Genomic DNA, 18,321 nt, shown 5'->3' with positions numbered 1-18,321 from the left:
ATGAGTTTTCTTTTATTCAATGGATTATACTCTTTAATCATTGTTATTGACTTTGATGCTCAGTGTCCTGAATTTGGCATTGGCTTGATTTTTAAAACTTACCTAAAGAAAGGTGGCTGCCTTAAAGATAACAGCTATTCCTTCTATTTATGAGTGCATTTAATGTGCTAGGTGAGATGCCAAGGACTTGCATATGGTACCTCATTTAATCTTTATGACTTGATTAGGTAGATAAATGCCATTTGATCTTCCATTTAAACTTGTGAACACTGAGGCTCTGAGGAAATGAGTGGATTGAACTTCCTATCCAGAGAAGGAGGTCTAGTGACCTCCAGGAGCCCTGCAGGCAACATCAGGCCACCATACAACAGAAATCTGTAGGAAAAAAAGGCTTTAGAAGCAGAGTTGCATTGTTCCTCAGAGTATCTGGACATTTTCCCCAACACTACAGAGAAATCTGAGCTCTTTGCATTCTTACAAATTCAGCATTTGGAAATTATACACATCTATTGTTGCTCCAGGGACTTTCCTAACTATCCCATACCACATGAAATCCATTGGAGAAATTAAAGAAAAGAGATGGTCTGTGTCCGTGTCGACAAACCCAGGACCAGAAATGCATGACTCTTTCACATCACCCTGGGAAGCTTTTTGTTGGCGGAAAGGGAAACACTGAGGACCGAATCCAGGCTCTTTGTGTTAAACTGCATCTCAGCCCATTTTTATTTTTTATTTAAGATAAGGTCTTACTACATCACTCAGGCTGGGCTCAAACTTCTAATTCTCTTGCCTCAGCCTCCCAAAGACCGGGGATGTACAGGCCTGCACCACCAAGTCTGGCTCCAGGAAAGCATTCTTGACTCATGGTTAAGACACATTTGGGCAGAAGGGGAGATGAAGGAAGAGCAGAACAGGGATTCTCTCAAGGCTTCAGGTCCCAGGTAAAGACAGGCTGCAGTGCCCACTGCCTGTCTTTCCTGCAGGCTAACAGATTAGATCCTTCTTGCCCTGTGATAATGCCCGGGATAATGCCACCCCAACTATCACTGCACTGCCACCACTGTTCACACCAAATTTCAGGTCCTGCAAGAATGAGCTTAGGCGAAAGAGGGAGTTTCATGCTAGTGCAAATAATTTAAATAAGGGTCCGGCCTTCCAGGAGAAAGCACGGTTGGATCTGAGAATAACATCCTTACCCTCCCAGGAGGAACCAGCTAAAAATAAAAGACAACAAGGTGCTTCCTGCCAGTCAGTAAATCCAATCAGCAGAGAGGATGCCTCAACCTGGTGCTGGGCAGTTAATGCCAGCCTGACTCCCTCCACCGGAGAACCGCCATGTGGTTTTCAGAGCCAACAGCTGCCAGGCAGAACCCTTCAGATTAACCCATAGGTGGTGTTGAACCACTTCCCATTAAGATATTTGCAAAGCAAACAAAAATGATAGCCCTACTCTGAGTTTGGGAGCCTGCCAGGAGCGCTGGCTGTTCTTGTTGACACAAAGGGCTCTCTGGGGAAGGCCACTCCTGCCTGCGTCTCCAGACTGTGTTGATCTTGGGCCATTAGGATCTCCGTATCAGGGACTGTTTACTAACTAATTTCCCAGACCCAGCAGTCAGGAGAGGTCCCCTTTGCCAGAGCTCTCTACTGCACTCTGTCTTCCTGACCTCCACCATTCAGATGAAAGGGACAGACCCACTCCTCCCCTCCTTTGTCTATGGATCAAGGAGATCAGTTGAAGAAGTTACTGAGATGCATATGGAGAGACAGTGACATTACTACCATTAACAGCTTTGATAGCAAACATTTGCTCAGGCTGCTTCTTTATTAAGTGACAGGGTGATGCTAATGGGAAATATATGAGCATATTTGTGTCCTGCAGGTAGGAACGCATTGCTATTTCATTCACGAAATATACTTGGTACTGAAACAATATTATTTGTTTTATTAATCCAGAGAAGAAAATGAAGTAAAGTTAGTAAGGTTGAGGAAATATACAGAGTTAATCTTTCAACTTGTAAAATTACAATCTAGATCTCTAAGTGTTAATAAAGAAATACTCTTACAAAAAATGCATTTTTACATGAAGAAAAAAGTTTCCTGTGGTATTTTCCACTTAAGTTTTTTTTGCTCAAATTCTTTTAAAATAGGTTCAATATGTAAAGGTATTTGGGACAGATATGCATTCTGAGCCTAAATATAGTAAAAGTCTTGAAAAGGACACAAAGTAAGCACCCATAATTTGTTGAATTTCTTATGCTTGGGAAATGGGGAGTATAGGAAGGGGAAAAGAGACAGAGAAATGATCACAGAATTTCACCATGATCTGAAATTGCCTTTTAGAGACAGAACTTTAGTAATGTAGGATATTAGCTGTATAGGGAGAGAGGTAAGAAGACCAGAAGGAAAGGAGGAAGAAAAAAGGAAGGAAACAGAGAAGAAAGAGAGCTAAAGTGAAACTGAGATTTCTTTAGAAAATTTGTTACGAAATTTTGGTTTTCTCATGCAAGTGAGAAGACTACTTTTTATAGTTTCTTTATTAGTATCTACTACAATACTTCATTAGTATTGTACTACTTGAAAATAAAAAACAGTGAAAAGAAAGAGGAAAAAGTAGAAAGCATCATGTTAAATAACCGATTTTTATAAGAAAGACTAGAGCCAGCTGACATCTCAAAGTACAAAATTAAAGAGCATTTTTAAAAGAATCTTAAACAGTCACCATTTGGTTTTAGGCACTATTTGCCCAAATAAAATTAAATGTGGCTGTGTAGATGGACAAGTTTCCTGGAGACAGAGTGAATCCACTCCTGCAGGTCAGCTCTGCAGAGCAGCTTTGCCAAAAGCAAAGATGTCTGGGATAAATTAATGTAATTACAAAAAGTTCATGTCCACAGCAGGCCTCCTTCAAGGTCTTGGTGGGATGGGATTGACTTCAGCTATATCCGCTGGAAAACCTGAAATTGGTTCTTGTGCCAAACTGACTGTCATTGTTTGAGGCATCGGGCTAAAAATATTGTTTTGAAGTGAAAATGGGGGAGGAGAGTCAGAAAACCTAAGTCAAACATGTATCCCAATATCATCTCAGCCGAAGTGCAGAGTCCTCGACCCTTAATTCTAAGTATTAACCAAGTCAGCTATCTGCCAACAGCTGAACTTCACACATGCACGCGCACACGCGCACACACATGTGCACACATACAAAGATCTGTCCAAATGTTGCTTTTGAGTTAGGAATGTAGACCTTTTACCAAAAAAAAAGATACAATTAGATTTGTTGGCTTTTTAAGCAAACTAAGTCCTAACTTTATGAAAAACTTAACTAATACACTCAGGTCACATTTAAAAAAGTAGAAAGCAATTCTTTAGGACAAAGGAACAATAATCATTCATCCACTTAACAACTACCTTATGGTATGTTTATAACAGTTAAGGATTCTAGATTCTAGGCTCTGTGAGCAATATAGAAATAAGTGATAATTTAACTCTAGCATTTCATATCTCTCATAAGACAGAGTGACAATACCTAAACTTTTGGTCCACTTAGTACAAGCAAGGTCATCTTCAAATGGTTCTTGCAATTTATGATATAGGTACCAACATTAGAAACAAGCTGACCCAACACCTTTGAGCTCACTGGACATTGATCTGAACCCAAGAGAGAGACCCTCTGACTCTGGAGTCTACACTTGTACATCTCTTATACCTGGCTGATGCTCCTCGCACAGAGACCAGGAACCAAGCTCACATATTGGCAGTGGCAGGCCTGAGCCCAATAGGCCAGTGATCTGGGAGATATAGAATATCCACTCCCACTCACTCTAGAAGGTCTGCTATCATACACTCCAATTTTACAGGAGCTGCCAAAATCTGAATTGTTATATGAAATCTTTCTATATTTATACTGTGGAAACCAAGACGTTTTAAATGTATAGGCCAAGCAAAGTTTTTGTCTAGACCATAACCCCCACAAAGACTAGAGATTTGCATTTATTGGCCTATGGAAAATACCCAAAATATTTTGCACAGTTCTTAAGGCCTTCTGTATCCAAGCTTCCATCTGCCTTGCCTCATATTCTCCATGCTCACTCCACTCCACCCTGCCTCAGCCTTTCTTCCACAGCACCTCTCCCCCCATAGCTCTGCACCTCTCGCTGCTAACCCACAGATTGCTCTGTCTCTTCTGCCTCAGATGCTCTCCTGCCCTCGTCTGCTTCAAGGCCACCATGCAGAAAGTCACAGGCGTGAGGCCAGTCACACTACTTGCGGGATGGGGAATACACCCACAGGTAAAGCAAGGGCTGGCCAGGATTTTCATCCAGAGGAAATGGCATGAAGAGATGCACAGAAATCGGAAAACTACAGACATGTTGAAAACCACCAAAGAGCTCCAAATACTTTCAAAGAGGCCCTCTTCCTTGGGATCTGGTACTATAAAGAGATTGCTGACATTCTTGACATACACAAATCCTCTAAAAGGGTCCTTTGCTTGAGGATCACTGATGATTTAGGGTCTGTTGAAATAGTTCAGATAAATATTTATGTACGGCCATAAGCAAATCCACAAGGAAAAATATAACTCAAAACAGATTTTTTTTTTCCTTGAAGTTCTTTTCAGCTGGTGATAAGGTTTCTGGCCTCAAAAAGAGTTGAAAAATAAATGTGACTGATCCCTATTTTTAAAATCTAGAAAATCTAAGAAGGCTTTAATAATTCTAAACTCTGAAAGTTGTCATCTCAGGGTATGTTCTAGTGGCATCCTAGCCCTGTTGCAAGTACAAGTCCTGGGTCCAAAGTCAACCTTGGATTTACTCCTGAGATGAGAGCCAGAAACACAAAATATAATTTGGTTCTCTAGCTAAAGCAGAGAGTTAACATCATTCAGACCGCTAAAGAGCTGAAAACTCAATGTTTATTTTTGCCTATATTTTTACAACTAAACCAGAGAAGTCTTGACCCTCCCTATGAGGTTAGCTTTATAGGATCTTGTTAATAGTTATTTCACTACTAATAAATTACTCACTACCAAGTATTTTTTTTTTTTTAACAATGCTGGCCTTTGCACTCTACTGCATCCCCAATACCATCTCACTTTTGGTTGCTTGTTTGTTTGTTTGTTTTAATTTTGAGACAGGATCTCCTTAAGTAGCTAAGTTGCTCATATAGGGCTTGAACTTGGGTCTCCTCCTTCAGCCTGCCAGAGTGTTGGAACTGTACCTGAGGGCCACCATGTCTGGCTCTCACTGGTTTCTTTATCTGTGATTTTGCTATCTCCTTTGCATGAATTTACCTTTAGTCATCCTAATTATTTCCTTTTTTGCAGTCTAGGACACTGAGATTCAGAAAAAGAAAGGAACTTGCTCAATATCTCATAGCTCATAAGTAGCTAAGATTCAGACCCAGGTCTGTCTCCAAAGCCCACCTTTTTCTACTGAAATGAGCTAATACACAAGTGCCTTCCACATGGTAAGCACCTTGTGAAAGACTGTGATAATGGCTACCCGTGCTCCCACACCCTGCTGCCATCTTCCCTCTGGTTCCCTGCAAGGTCTTCCAACGGCATCAGTGCACTGACTGGACCCCACCATGGTATGACATTTGCCAAGGACTTATTCTGTTCCATCATCTTAGCATTGCCACGTATTTCTGCAGTGACTCCCCACCCAGACGGTTTGTCAAGCTATGTGGCAATCTGTACTTCACAGCCCACATGCAAATCTGGCCCACAGTCAGCCCTGCTGACTGGGAGACTGCTTTTCTGGCTCATCCATTCTGAGGTCAGCCCAACTGGCGCCAGGCCCCGGAGCCACAAGGGTGACACACAAGAGAAATATGTGCTCTTTTTCTGCTCCTGTGAGATGCCAGCTCTCCTACAATGCCTGAGTCAGGAGAGTCCCAATCACCTTCATAGAAGTGGCCCACAAGGAAGTAGCTTCTCTGGGGATCTGTTCCAAGCCGCCCTGCAAAAACATCTGCACCAGTCATTATCAATCTGGGCCTCCTTCCTTTGGGCTCCTTTTACATGACAACAGGCTGGCTGTGCTAAAGAAAGTCACATAAAAAGCCTGGCAAGAGCTTTGCCATATGAAGGCCAAATTAAATTAAAGGCATAATCCTCACCATTGTCCCTATCAGCATTAAAATGGAGGATTACCATCATGGGAACAAAGCCCTGCCACCTAAAAAGACTACTGCTACTCTGTCATGGGCTGCCTTTTGCTTCAACCTGGCTCCAAGCTGGTTTCTCCTCAGCTGGTCATGCAGCTCTCCTGTGAAGCTGCAGACTTTCTCCCAGGAACAGGGTGCTGGAATGCTCTCCATTAGTCACAGGGTAACAGTTTTATGTCCATCAAGGTGTTTTCCTCAGCCAGTTGCGATCTGAAACTTAACTGGCGCCAAGTATAGAGACAATGTGGGTAGATCAGAAAAAGTCATAGATGGATTAGTAACTTGGAGCCCAGACCCTAGTAGTAAACTATACCAGTTATTGGTATAGTTTGGATTCAATCTCTAGTACTGAGGGTAAAGCAAAGTGTGGGTGCTGAAGTAGAAGGCCTGTGTTCAAATCCTGTTTATGTCACTTTGCTAAGTGACATTAGCAAGTTATGTGTAATTTCTAAATCTCAGAAGAATAAAATGGGTGCCCCATCCACAGATTAGATAGTATAACTCGTGTAATATGCTTAGCACAGTGCACACAAAGATGTTAGTGAAAGCCAAGTGTGAGCTGCTATTGTTGTTGTTAGAGACAAAAGATAAGGATTCAAACCCCAGATCTGCCCTTCATTTCTGTGTGACACTGAGATCCAGTGATTCCCAGATTAGCCAATAAGGACCATGACTAGGTAAACCTGACACATCAAACTCAGCACATTGGTTTCTACCCTTCAGCACTGGGAATCAAACCCAAGGCCATGAACATACTAGGCAAGCACTCTACCCTGAGCCATGTTCCAGCAACCCAGCACTAGTTTCTGAGCTAGTATTTGGAAGCTGCTTGTTCTAGCCTTTACCAGGTCATTTACACATCTGTGAATATGGAATCAGTAAAAAAGACTGGCATGTGAAGTAGAGGAGATCATGTATGGGAAAGCAGTGGCCTTGCACTAAGTGTTGGGTGAGCTGGAACAGTGTGACCTCCAACTTCCTGGTTGGTCGTCTCAGCAATGTTTCTGGTCCCATCTGAGTCTTTCTGGTGAACTCTTCCCTCCAGTTTGCCTTCTCTTCATTTTTCCCTGGTACCTATCTCCTGCATGACTGTCTCCTGAGGACTCTAAGACACACATCATTGGTGCTTTCTTCAGTCTCTTAATCCCTTGCCTACTTTCTCCTCTAGCAGCTGAAATGCTGATGCACACGTTTCCCTGCCCCCACTGCAGTCCTTGCAGAGCCACTGGTGCAATTCTGGCCAATGACATACAAGGTAAGTCTCCTGGGAGCTTCTGTCCAGGCTGCTCTTCCTTCCTTTTCAGACCCTGACATGTGAGGAAGTGATGCTTAGTGTTCCTTCAGTCACGAAAGTGTGGTCCTAAGTAGGGGCACTGCTGACATACTGAGACTAGCAAAGCAAAGACATGCAAGGATCCTGTGTCTTTGATGGTATCCCCTAGTGTCCTGTCACTCATGTCCTGATGCATCCTTGAATCTATTGCTTGTCACTGAGAACGTCATCACTAGACAACTCAACACTTTTCTTTTTCCAACCAACCTTCTGGCCCCTCTGCCCCTGCTGAGGAATTTCCTGCTGTTGATTCTCATAGTGATCCACAGAATGTTGAATTGGCAGTTAAACATAGAGGGATAAAAGGAACCCAGCTCCTGGGGCAGAGATACCACAACATACTGTCTGATTAATTTCGCTAGGTCCTCTTATTGCTGCCACCATCCAAGGTCCATATAAGAACATTTCTTCATTAAAATCTGGGTCCTGAAGAGTGGCCATGGAAGTCAGTTCCCTAAACTTAGAGACTACATGCTGTATACATTAGATAAGAGAAGGAATAAATAAGACCCAGTTCTTAGCTGTGAGAAGCTCACTTTCTAGTGTGTGGTCAACCACAACACCTGACAAAACACAAAGATGGAGTTGATAAGCACAGTGTGGCCTGAGGACCCAGTCTGTGCATTGTCACCACTCATAATGGCATAAGGAGCTTGTACCAGGATACAGATCAATTCATCACTAAGTACACTGTAAATTCAGCTTCCTTGTTTGTTTACTGTGACAAAGCTTTCTTAATGAAGAAAAAAGTGGGCTGATTTACATCCGGAAGAAGTTCATTATCTTACGAAGTAGCACTGAGTGCAACTGCACTATGGTTCAAGGAATGTGAAAGAGATTAAGGCCTTTGTGGAAAAAAAGGCTGTGCAGATGTATCTTGATGAAAAGGTAAGAGATGAACAAAAATGAATCGGCAGAAAGAAGAAGGAATGGGCAGGTGGGTTGGCCGGACAAGACTGGTTCAAATTAGCCTTGAAGTGGGTACAGGAGACAAGCTGGAGGTGAGCCCTGAATACAAGCCAGAGCAGGAAGACAGAAGTTTGACACAGCAGAAAGAATTCTGAACATCTTTTGGCCTAAAATAGGAAGCCATTAAAGCTCTGTGAACAAATAAGAATAAGCTGAAAGACAAGTGATGAGGTGTCAGAAATGAAAGCTGGTCTGTGAAGAGGACAAAAGGAGAGAGAAAGAGGTAAGTGAAGGCCTGCACCTTAAAAAGTGATTGGAGAGCCAAGGATGTAGCTCAGTGGCACAGTGCCTGCCTGGCAAGCACCAGGTCCTGAGTTCAATTTCCAGCACACACTAAAAAAAGTGACTGGTGATGAGGGTAAGTGAGAGATCAGAATCAAAAATGATGGTGCCAGATTTCAAGGCCAGAGGTAGCAAGGTTTGGGGGAGACGCTTTCATGGGGATTTTCTGCTAAAGCCTGGTATACAACTCAAGAGCACATGTCCATCAAGCAATAGGTTTGGGAGTGTGGGGGTCAAAACAGAGATCTGGGGTTTAAGTTCACACAGCTGACAGTCAGCACCAGAAAACATCAGTGAGGTGGCAGCACTCACATGAAGTAGAGAAGGAGGAGAGTCCAGGACATGGAGAACAACCTGCCTTCCAATGGTGGGTAGTTGAGAAGGAGGATGACCCAGAGAAAACAGAGACTAAGGGTACGTCTGGCCAGAAGCCTGAAGCAAACAGTCCTGTAGATCCCTGGGGACAATTCAAGGAAGTGTAGCCCATGTTACAAACAGTCTGGTGAAGATGATGTAAGGAACAGCACGAGGCAGAGACCGCTGGAGACCACCAGGCTTGTGTAAAGGCAACATGGCATGGACTGTGTGGTACCTAGGTGCAGGCAGACAGAGGGCAAAAAGGCCATCTATAAGGAGACTGGGAAGCAACCTTTTTTCTTTTATAGGGTCTGAAAGAAAGAAAGGAACATTAGGTGGGAAGATCTTAGCAAATATCAGTGGTCAAAGTTCTCTGGATTGTCTCATGCCTCAATAGGTGTCCAGTGTCAGTGTTTGGGGGTGTTCAGATGTCTAGGTGTTTGGAAGATTCCCTGCTCCATCTTATCTCTTTCACAACACCCTGTGTTTGCCGAGGGTACTGGTGTTGAGTTAGGAACAATGCCTCTGCTGGCACACGGGTTGGGTATTGGAAGAGTCAGGTCTGGACTGAGCCTACCGATGAGGCTCTCATGACTGGGGGCTGAGTTTCCTGAGGACAGGCTTAGGGACACAGTGAAGGCACAGATGGCGGGATTGAGGCAGGAGGGGTTGGTCTGGTGAGTAATGAGGCAGCAGATCCAAATGTCAGCCTGAGACAGTCTGTCAGTAAAAGCAGGAAGAGACAGGGACGAAGCTAAAGTAGGCTTTTGTTGCCGTGCAGCCTATAAAAGTCTCCGGGAAGAGGTGGCAGAGTGTGAAAGATGGGAGAGCAGAACGGCTGTGGCTGAGGCTCGGCAAACCGCACCTGAAATCCACCACTCTAGACTTCAAACTGGAAGCACACCCCGAGGCAGCAAATGCAGAAAGGGCTTTCTCTGAACTCTTTATCTACCAGCAGACTCTTTATCTACGCAACAGCCTTCAATTTTCTCACTGAAATTTCATTAACCAAAGAAGATTAAACTCATATCACAGAGGAAGAGACTGAACATCAGACAGCACACCTAGAGCCCAGTGGGACTTTGTCCCAGCCAACGTTTGTTCTCCCGGCTCGTTCTCTCCCTAAAACTTTCTTGAAGATTGCCTATGCCCTCCTCCTCCCTCTCGGCTAGGAAGAGGATATCTACGCCTCAGGCACTGAGCCCTTGTGTTTCATATTTTGTGTGGTTCTTGTGCACAAGTGCATGTTAACCCTCTGTACACCTTCTCTCCTGTTAATATGCTATCCATTTATTTTCAGCAAACTCAACTATCAAACCTTTCAAGGAAAACTTTGCGTTTCCCTTACAGTCCCCACCATAGAAGGGCCTACAGGTCTGGAAGACTGTACAAGAAAGACCATAGCCTAAGGGATGAGAGCAAGTGAAGAAAGGTCAGCAAAGATAAGAGAGTCAAGTGCAGTGGAGAGGGCTCAGATTTGCTCATAAAGTTAGTCATTATCGAGGTTTGGGGGGAGTCAGACTGAGGTTCATTTTCCAGATTGGATCATTGATTTGCCCAAGGTCAAATGGCCAGAAGATGTTAGCACTAGGACCTGAATCTAGGTCTTGTACCTGGGAAATTCAGTGATCTTTCTACCTCATCGGAAATGCTAAACTTTGTTATCTTAATAGGTGATAGTTCTTCTCTTTAAGTACCTTAGAATAAGCTGGATATTTGGGCAAGTATTCTAAGGCAGTCTCCTTTAAAGATTGTTCAGTGATGGTCACACATGAGAGAAGTATTCAGAATTTAATTTTTCAAATCTCGAAAATATTAAGCCATCTCGAAAAATTAGAAAAATATTTTAAGTAAAGACTAACTCTCAGGTGAAAAGATACAGAGAGCTCCTTAGTATGAAATCTGTTTCAAATTTTTTATGGACAATGGGATAATACAGTAACCATTGTTCATTTTCTATTATTTGGTTCTGAATGCCCTGTAACACTTTCATTCTCTTGAATGGTTTATACTATTTTGTTATGTTTGATACTATTGTGTATGAAGGAATGCTCAACTATTTCAAGGAAAAGTCATTATGGTAGCTACTGTTATATCGGGTTGTCTTGAGGTAAAATACTGTGTTGCTTAAATTGTTCTGTTCTGATCTGCTTTGTTATGTCCTCTTTCATCTTAATCTCTTTAAAATAAAAAATTTTTAAAAAGAAATGGAATAAAAAAATATGAAATCTGTTTCTTTCTTTGATTTAACTTTTTTTGATTAAACTTTTAATGACATTCCCACAATCAACTTGGGGCAAAATTCAAAAGGCAAAGCTGCTTCATCCTATTAGGCCACACCCTTTACATAGTCCACTGGTGCCCATAGCTGTGTCCTTCTCCTGATACACATGTGACAGGCCCTGGAGGATTTTTCTTAAGTCTTTGAGCCACTGAGCTAAATCACTGGCCCTCCTGGGAGACTTTTCTGAGAGAAAGTAGAAGCCTTTCCTAAAGAGCGGGGCTTGGTGTCATGACCTGAGCCCAATTTAGCCAATCACGTCCCTGTAATCGCAATTGCTTGAGCAGTTCAGGCAACCCCTAAAAATAGTGCACTATGGCCCCAACAGACTCTGTTTCACTCCTTTTGATTTATATTTAACACAGCTTGTAGGTAAACAGGAAATTTTACTCCCTTTTTGTCTTTGCTTGAATCTAGGGTTTCTTGTCCTCAGGACTTGGCATTTTGGTCTGGATACTCCTGTAGCAAGAACATAAGGCTTGTTTTCTGGGATGCTTAACAGCATCAGTTGTTTCTTCCCACTATATGCTAGTAGTGGAACCCTTTTCCCCAAAGCTGTGAATACCACAATTGTCTTCAGACATTGCCACATGTCTGGTAGAACAGGAGGAATTTCCTCCCGTTAAGAACCACTGCTTTAATTCAGTGAGGCCAACTACAGGTTTTACCATGACAAGAACCCAAAACCAGGACTATGCTCAGGTTGCTCTTGTACAATAAAGACTTATCATGGTGTAATCACCCATGTGGGTAGAATGTGATGGGAGAGACTTTTGGTTCTACTCTTGATTAATTCACCAAAATGACATAATGGTAGAAACACTGCATTGTCCATTATAACAGAGCACTTGTATGAATGAGACTCACCAATTTTTCTCAGTGACAGCAGGAAAAGAGATTGAAGTCTTAGCATGGCCATTGTTGGCTTCAGCTTCAAGATAGTTTCTCTGTTCAATAGAAGTTTTCAGAACTGAAAAAGACAAATGAGAACTTAAGAATCTCAGCATAGGTTCCAAAGCTGATAGGGTTGGAGTCTTTGCACTCTGCAGCTCCTCTCCCCTGACCCTGATGTTGCTCCCTGATCATCTGCAGCGTTCTTCAGGCTATGTCATTGTAACTCATCTGTCCTGGGACTCTAGGTCTTCTCCTGTGCTAGATCTCAGCCAGAAAATTGAATAAGGTTCATAGAAACACAAGAGCATCTACATCAGTAGACCAGCTTCTAAACCCACCTGGGAAATGTGGATAGTGAGCTGAAGGATAAACCATCACAACATGAGTAGAATTAACTGGAAACAGGGACTCATGTAAGGAGCAACCAACTTCTGCACTATTATTGAGAGTTTACTGATATATTTCTCAAGAGTGAAGTCAACAAATAGAATTGCTACTTCTCTTGACCGTGGCAGCCATGACTAACCAATCATGATCTCTCTTTTCTATGGAACCTTAATTCATCTTCAGATTCCTCAACATAACACTGGTTCTCAAAGTGTGGGCCCCTAATTAGCAGTATCAGTATCAGTGTCAACCAGAAACTTGTTAGAAATATACATTCTTGAGACTCATGGCAGAACCAGTGCATCAAAAACCCTGGTCAGTGATGGACCTGGAAATTTGTTTTCAACAAGCTGTCTAGGTGGTGCTGATCCAGGTGGATGATTCTTTTTTTGTTTGTTTGTTTTTTGGTAATAGGGATCAAACTTGCAACTTTGCACTTGTCAGGCAGGCACTTAAGCCACTGAGATAAATCCCCGGCCAGATGGATGATTCTTAACCCTGGCAGTACATGAGAATCACCAAGGAAGATCTGAGCCTGTCCCCCTAGAGATTCTGAAACCCATCAGGAGGTGAGGTGGTGGCTAGCAACTTGCCCAACAATTTTAATATGTGACCAGGGCCAAGAATCATAATTCCAAGTAGTCACCACCAATCAAATGGGGTGGGAAGGAGAGCCGCACCCATTCACCATCCTTATGTTAGATAATATAGAAGCGGCTAAACCAAAATAAACAAAGATGATCCATGAACTTGGTGATTGTAAGATACTATGGAAGACATGTAAAATGTCAGCACTTTAGGTTGCTGGTAGGACATAAAACATGACACATATGGACTATAGAAAACTAAATATAGAAATCAATTGTTTTTGTGTTATCTGTTTTAGAAATAGCATGCTCTGATTTTGAATTGCTAGTTTGGTACCTTAAATGTAATTATCTCTGTGAAGGAGAAATGCAATTCTCTATGCTATTACTGGTAGATAAAACCATTTGTTGTTGTTACTATCATTGTTATAACTTCAAAAACATAAAAAACTTAAATGGAACATTATTCAATTTTTATTATTGCATAAAAAACATAATAGCCATGAGGCAAAGTGGCACACACCTGTAATCTCAACTACTTGAGAGGCTGGAAGAGGAGGATCAGAAGTCTAAGGCCAGTCTAGGCAGCTTGGTGAGACCCTGTCTCAAAATAAAGTACAAAGCACCAGCTGAGTGCTTGCCTAGCATGCATAAGCCATAGATTGAACCCTTAGTATCAAAAAACAAAACAAAACAAAACAAAAAAAAAGTTATAAACCAATAGTGAAAACAAAACCGAAAACATAGTTGGAGCCCCAGGCAGGTTGTCCCTGTCTTGAAAACGAGTTGGCCCAAGCTCACTTGTCACACTGGGATAAGCAAAATAAAAGCAATAATTGACAAAAACAGAAAAAGGAAGAGCCCATTCTAAGGACACAGCTGTATTTCTGCTTTCTTACTGAAAAATAAAATTGCCATAACTAATTTTTAACCTTCTCTGGCCCAATTCACCAGAATTTAAATAGTATTCCCTGTGTGCAGGACGGAGATAGCAGGCTTTTGTCTGCAATGATTTTGAGATCCCGGGGGAGGGGAAAGGAACAACAGTAATTTAACAGCACTGCAAAAGGATGACCACAGAGTCCATTTTGGTTTGGGACTCTCCTTATGAAAGTGTACCCCCAAAACTGAAGAAGAGGGGGCAGCAAGATTTTACTGGGGAACTTAGTGATCATCTTCAGTTACTTTGCTTGGGTTTCTAATAAAAACACATAGAATTTCTGTTCATGTAATTGAAGGGCGAACTTACTCCATGTTTCTTATTCATTTACACTTCAGTCATCAAAATATTGATTTTAAGAGTTATTTGAAGTATAAAATCCAAACAGAAAACTTACAGAATATTCTTAATAAAGCTTAGCAGAAGTCTGTGCCTCCATCCCCTAGCTTTGCCTGAAGAGCAGAGAAAGGGATTTGGGTCAGGAAAGAGACATATTTAAATAAGTTAAGATTATCAGCCCATTGAGTTCAAAGCAGGATCCAAAACTGCCAAGCACTTTTAAGGGTGCCCTGGTGACTGACAGCTGGAATCACTTTGGCATCTCTCTGGTGAATTCATCACGGAAAAATGACCCTGGAAACTTGAAGATATGAATTTTTAAAAAGCAAGAAATAAAGTTACTAATTTAGGTGAACAGGTTGGGTTCCAGGATTTAGACCAGTCACATGACTAAGAAATAAAATGATGAACTTCAATAACAGATGTGTTGATAACATGCTGAACTTGGGGTGGAGGTGGGGTGCAAGAGTAGTGACAGAGGCTTTTCCTGAACAGGTCACCCAGAAGGTCCCTAAATGTCTCTGGTTTAATGAAGTAAACCAATATTTGGAGCAGAGTTTGCTGGAGGAACTGTCCCTCCAAAATCAGGTTGAGCTCCCCAAACCATTCATAGTTTCCAGAAAAACTGAATAGGGTCTTCAATAGACCATTCTGAAATAAGATGGAAAAGCATTTGACTGTCAGGGGAAACAAGAAGAAAGCAGATGTTGCAAAGTCCTTTGGTGCCACCCACAAAACAAAGATCAGGCAAAGAGGACACGGCGTGGCCAGGTTTGCGTGAACTACAGAATGAACTACAAATGCGTTGCCAACTTAGGAACAAACAAAACATCTGCTAGTGCCCAGAGAACCCCAAGCAATGACAGGAGAGCAGCTGCTCCTGCCGAGGCTCCAGGAGAAGCCTGCTGAAACCCAGATTTTGGATTCTGTTCTCTAGCACTATTGAGAGAATACATTTCTGTTGTTTTAAAGCTAGAGTTCATGGTAATTTGTTATAGCTCCTCTGGGAAACTGATCCAGAGGCTGGGAGTGGCAAGATGCTAAGGACTGGAAGAAAGAAGGAAAGATCAGGTAGTATTTCAGCTTGATTTGACTGTAGCAGTAAGGGGGTTAGGGAAGAGAGACAAGGAAAATTCCATTCCTTTTTATTTAACAAACAGAAATGCATGGATTATTATGTTCCATGCACTGTTCTAGGTCCTTTACAAAAATGAACTTATGACTGGAGATGGCACATGCTAGTCTATAATCCCAGCTTTTTTTCTTTTTCCTTTTTCATTCTCTCTCTCGCTCTTTTTTTTTGTACCAGGGAGTGAACTCATGACCTTATGCTTGCCAGGCAGGTGCTTATGCTGCTGAGCTAAATTCCCAGCCCAAAATTCAATAGGTTGAGTCAGGCAATTTTGATGGCAGCCTCGGCAATTTAAAAAATAAAATAAGTATTTTCGAATAAAATTTTAATAGGGTCTGGGATATAGCTCAGCTTTTCTTGGGCTCAAGTACCAGTACTGGGAGGAAAAAATTAAGTTATTTTATCCTCAAAGTAACTGTAACAGGTAGAGCTCACTGTTATTTATTCACATTTTATAGGTGAGGAAACTGAAGCAAAGGGAGACGAAGCGACGGTCAGAGTCACCTAGCTGAGGAGTGGTGGAGCCAGGTCTGAACCCAAGCAGTCCTATCCTCAAGTCTTTATTCCTAAATACATGGCGCAGCCCCGTTGCCTTGAACATGTAGGAATTACAGTCCCTACTCTTTCTCTTCACTGCCTCCCCTTATACATGGAAAAACAAATTTAGATGTTCCCACATTTTTTCAGATCTCTAGGTCTCTCTAGGAACCCTCAGACCAAAGGCTGTGGGCAGTGCTTCTGGCCCGGCCTGGTGTTTGGTGAGTCACCTGGAGGAGAGAAGCAAGCACTGTCTGGACAGGGACACAGTCTTTTTTTTTTGTCTTTTTTCCTTTTTATCGGTACCAGGGATCGAACTCACAACTGCCTCCTTGCAGGGCAGGCACTTATGCCGCTGAGCTAAATCCCCAGGCCCAGGGACACAGTCTTGGTAGGTTTCCTAGTTGGTGATCCAGGCTGGGGAAGCTCACCTATCCTCCTACTAGACCTGGCAAAGGGAGCTTAGAATAGCTGGCAGGAAAGGCACACACAGATGAGACACAGCCCAGCCTGCCTCTCCTGGCCACTGCTGGCCACTTTCCCAAAGAGCCAGAGTGGATTCCAACTGCAGTGACAGCTGGTCAGCAGCCATCCTATCAGAACTGAAGAGGCCAACATGTGGGAGGTCCGACAGGCAAATGCTTCTGAGAGCAGCACGGAGAGAGTGAGCTTCTTTCCTTAAAGAATTGGACCTTGTGGACACACTTTTTGTTTTCCCTACACCACATCAAAAACCCTGGTTTCCATCCAAACACATAAAACCAGTGCTGTGATTTCAGGTGTCTGAGAGCATTTCCACTTTGATTCTCTAGTACTTAATCCCAGTAATTATCCCCGCTAAACTGACAGAATTCAAAGAAAGTCTTGCCTGGCAGTTACTTTCTCCAACCTTGAAGCTGAGAGAAGTTCCCTTTATCCTAGAAGTCAGTGTCGTGCCTGTTTGGGAATATGGTTGTCTGGGAGAAGTTCCTTTTCCTCTGAACTTCTAGGGACTGTCACTCTAGTTGCTTTATTATTGTCCAGCCTCCCATTGAATTTATTGTTTATAATGTATCCCCTGCCTGCTTCCAAGGAACTGGAGGTAGCTTCACAGAGTGTGTGCTTCCTGTGTCTGGATGTTTGGCCCACTCAGTGCCCACCTGTAGTCCTGGGCAGGGTGGCAGGTAGTTCTAACAGTGACTGTACCCATTTGATGGAACAGCAATGTTGTTTTTTGGATCATCCTGAAAGCATTGAGCAGAATGTTCTGCACAGACAAAATGTTGTGAAAATGCTTGAGGGAAGAATAGCAGATCAGGAGTTGGGAAGTCTTGGTTATAGGAAATTTCTGAGTTTCCATCTGCAAAATGAGGTAGGATTCCTAACATCTTATCTGTTAGGGTTAGAAAATAAAGTAAAATAAAGTGTTCTGTACAGACTGTAAATTGCTAGATGTTAGGAAAATAATACATTCATGAACAATCAAAAAATAACCACCACCTCTAGGACCAGGGTGGGGCCTGGGTGTTGAGCCTACATCCTCACACATACTGGGCAAACACCCTGCCACTGGGCTACATCTCCAGCTTTCCAGGTTCATTCTAGCCCAGAGAGTTCAAGTTTTCTATACAAGAAAGTTATTTACTTTCCTATAACTTCATAACCACCAAGAAATGGAAATAAGCCAAATGTCCTTCAGCTGGTACATGGATTAAAAAGGTGGCGCCGACTCACCCTGGACTTCTGGTCGGTACTGAAAAGCAAATAACTACTGATAAGCACAGAGTGCAGATGAATCCCAAAAGCATTATGCTGAGCGACAGAAGCTACACTCAAAAGACTGCACATTGTGTGACTCCGTTTATGAAACACTCTGGAAAAGGCAAAGCTACAAGGACAGAAAACCCATCAGTGGTCATCAGTGCCTGGGGGTGAGGGAGGAGGGACAGCAAGGGGGGAAACTTTCTGCAAATGTTCCTTTTCTCAGCTGCAGAGAGCACAACCTGATTGATGTTAGAACTGTCCTATCAAACTGTTCAAATTTTATGGTATGTAAATTACACCTTAATAACTCACTTTTAAGAAGTTACTAGAAGTTGAAAGATAAAGGCTCCTTCTCCTCCAACTAGACATATTTCT

At 42.5% G+C, this 18,321-nt stretch overlaps 1 protein-coding gene across 3 annotated transcripts in view; it reads right to left on the bottom strand.

The window, feature by feature from the left end:
• Positions 1 to 18,321, bottom strand: part of Myo3b (myosin IIIB) — a 448,610-nt gene that overhangs the window by 102,265 nt on the left and 328,024 nt on the right. For all 3 annotated transcript variants that reach the window (XM_063259246.1, XM_063259248.1, XM_063259247.1), the window contains exon 29: positions 12,255 to 12,357. In XM_063259246.1, the coding sequence (XP_063115316.1) occupies positions 12,255 to 12,357 (103 nt within the window). The remainder of the gene's footprint in view (positions 1 to 12,254; positions 12,358 to 18,321) is intronic.

Source organism: Cavia porcellus, unplaced genomic scaffold (genome assembly GCF_034190915.1).
Source record: "Cavia porcellus strain 051 isolate PalLab524CR breed Dunkin Hartley unplaced genomic scaffold, mCavPor4.1 scaffold_12, whole genome shotgun sequence".
Classification (NCBI taxonomy): Eukaryota; Metazoa; Chordata; class Mammalia; order Rodentia; family Caviidae; genus Cavia; species Cavia porcellus.
The sequence above is the reverse complement of the archived record's forward strand: the minus strand, read 5'-3'. Positions and strand labels throughout refer to the sequence as shown.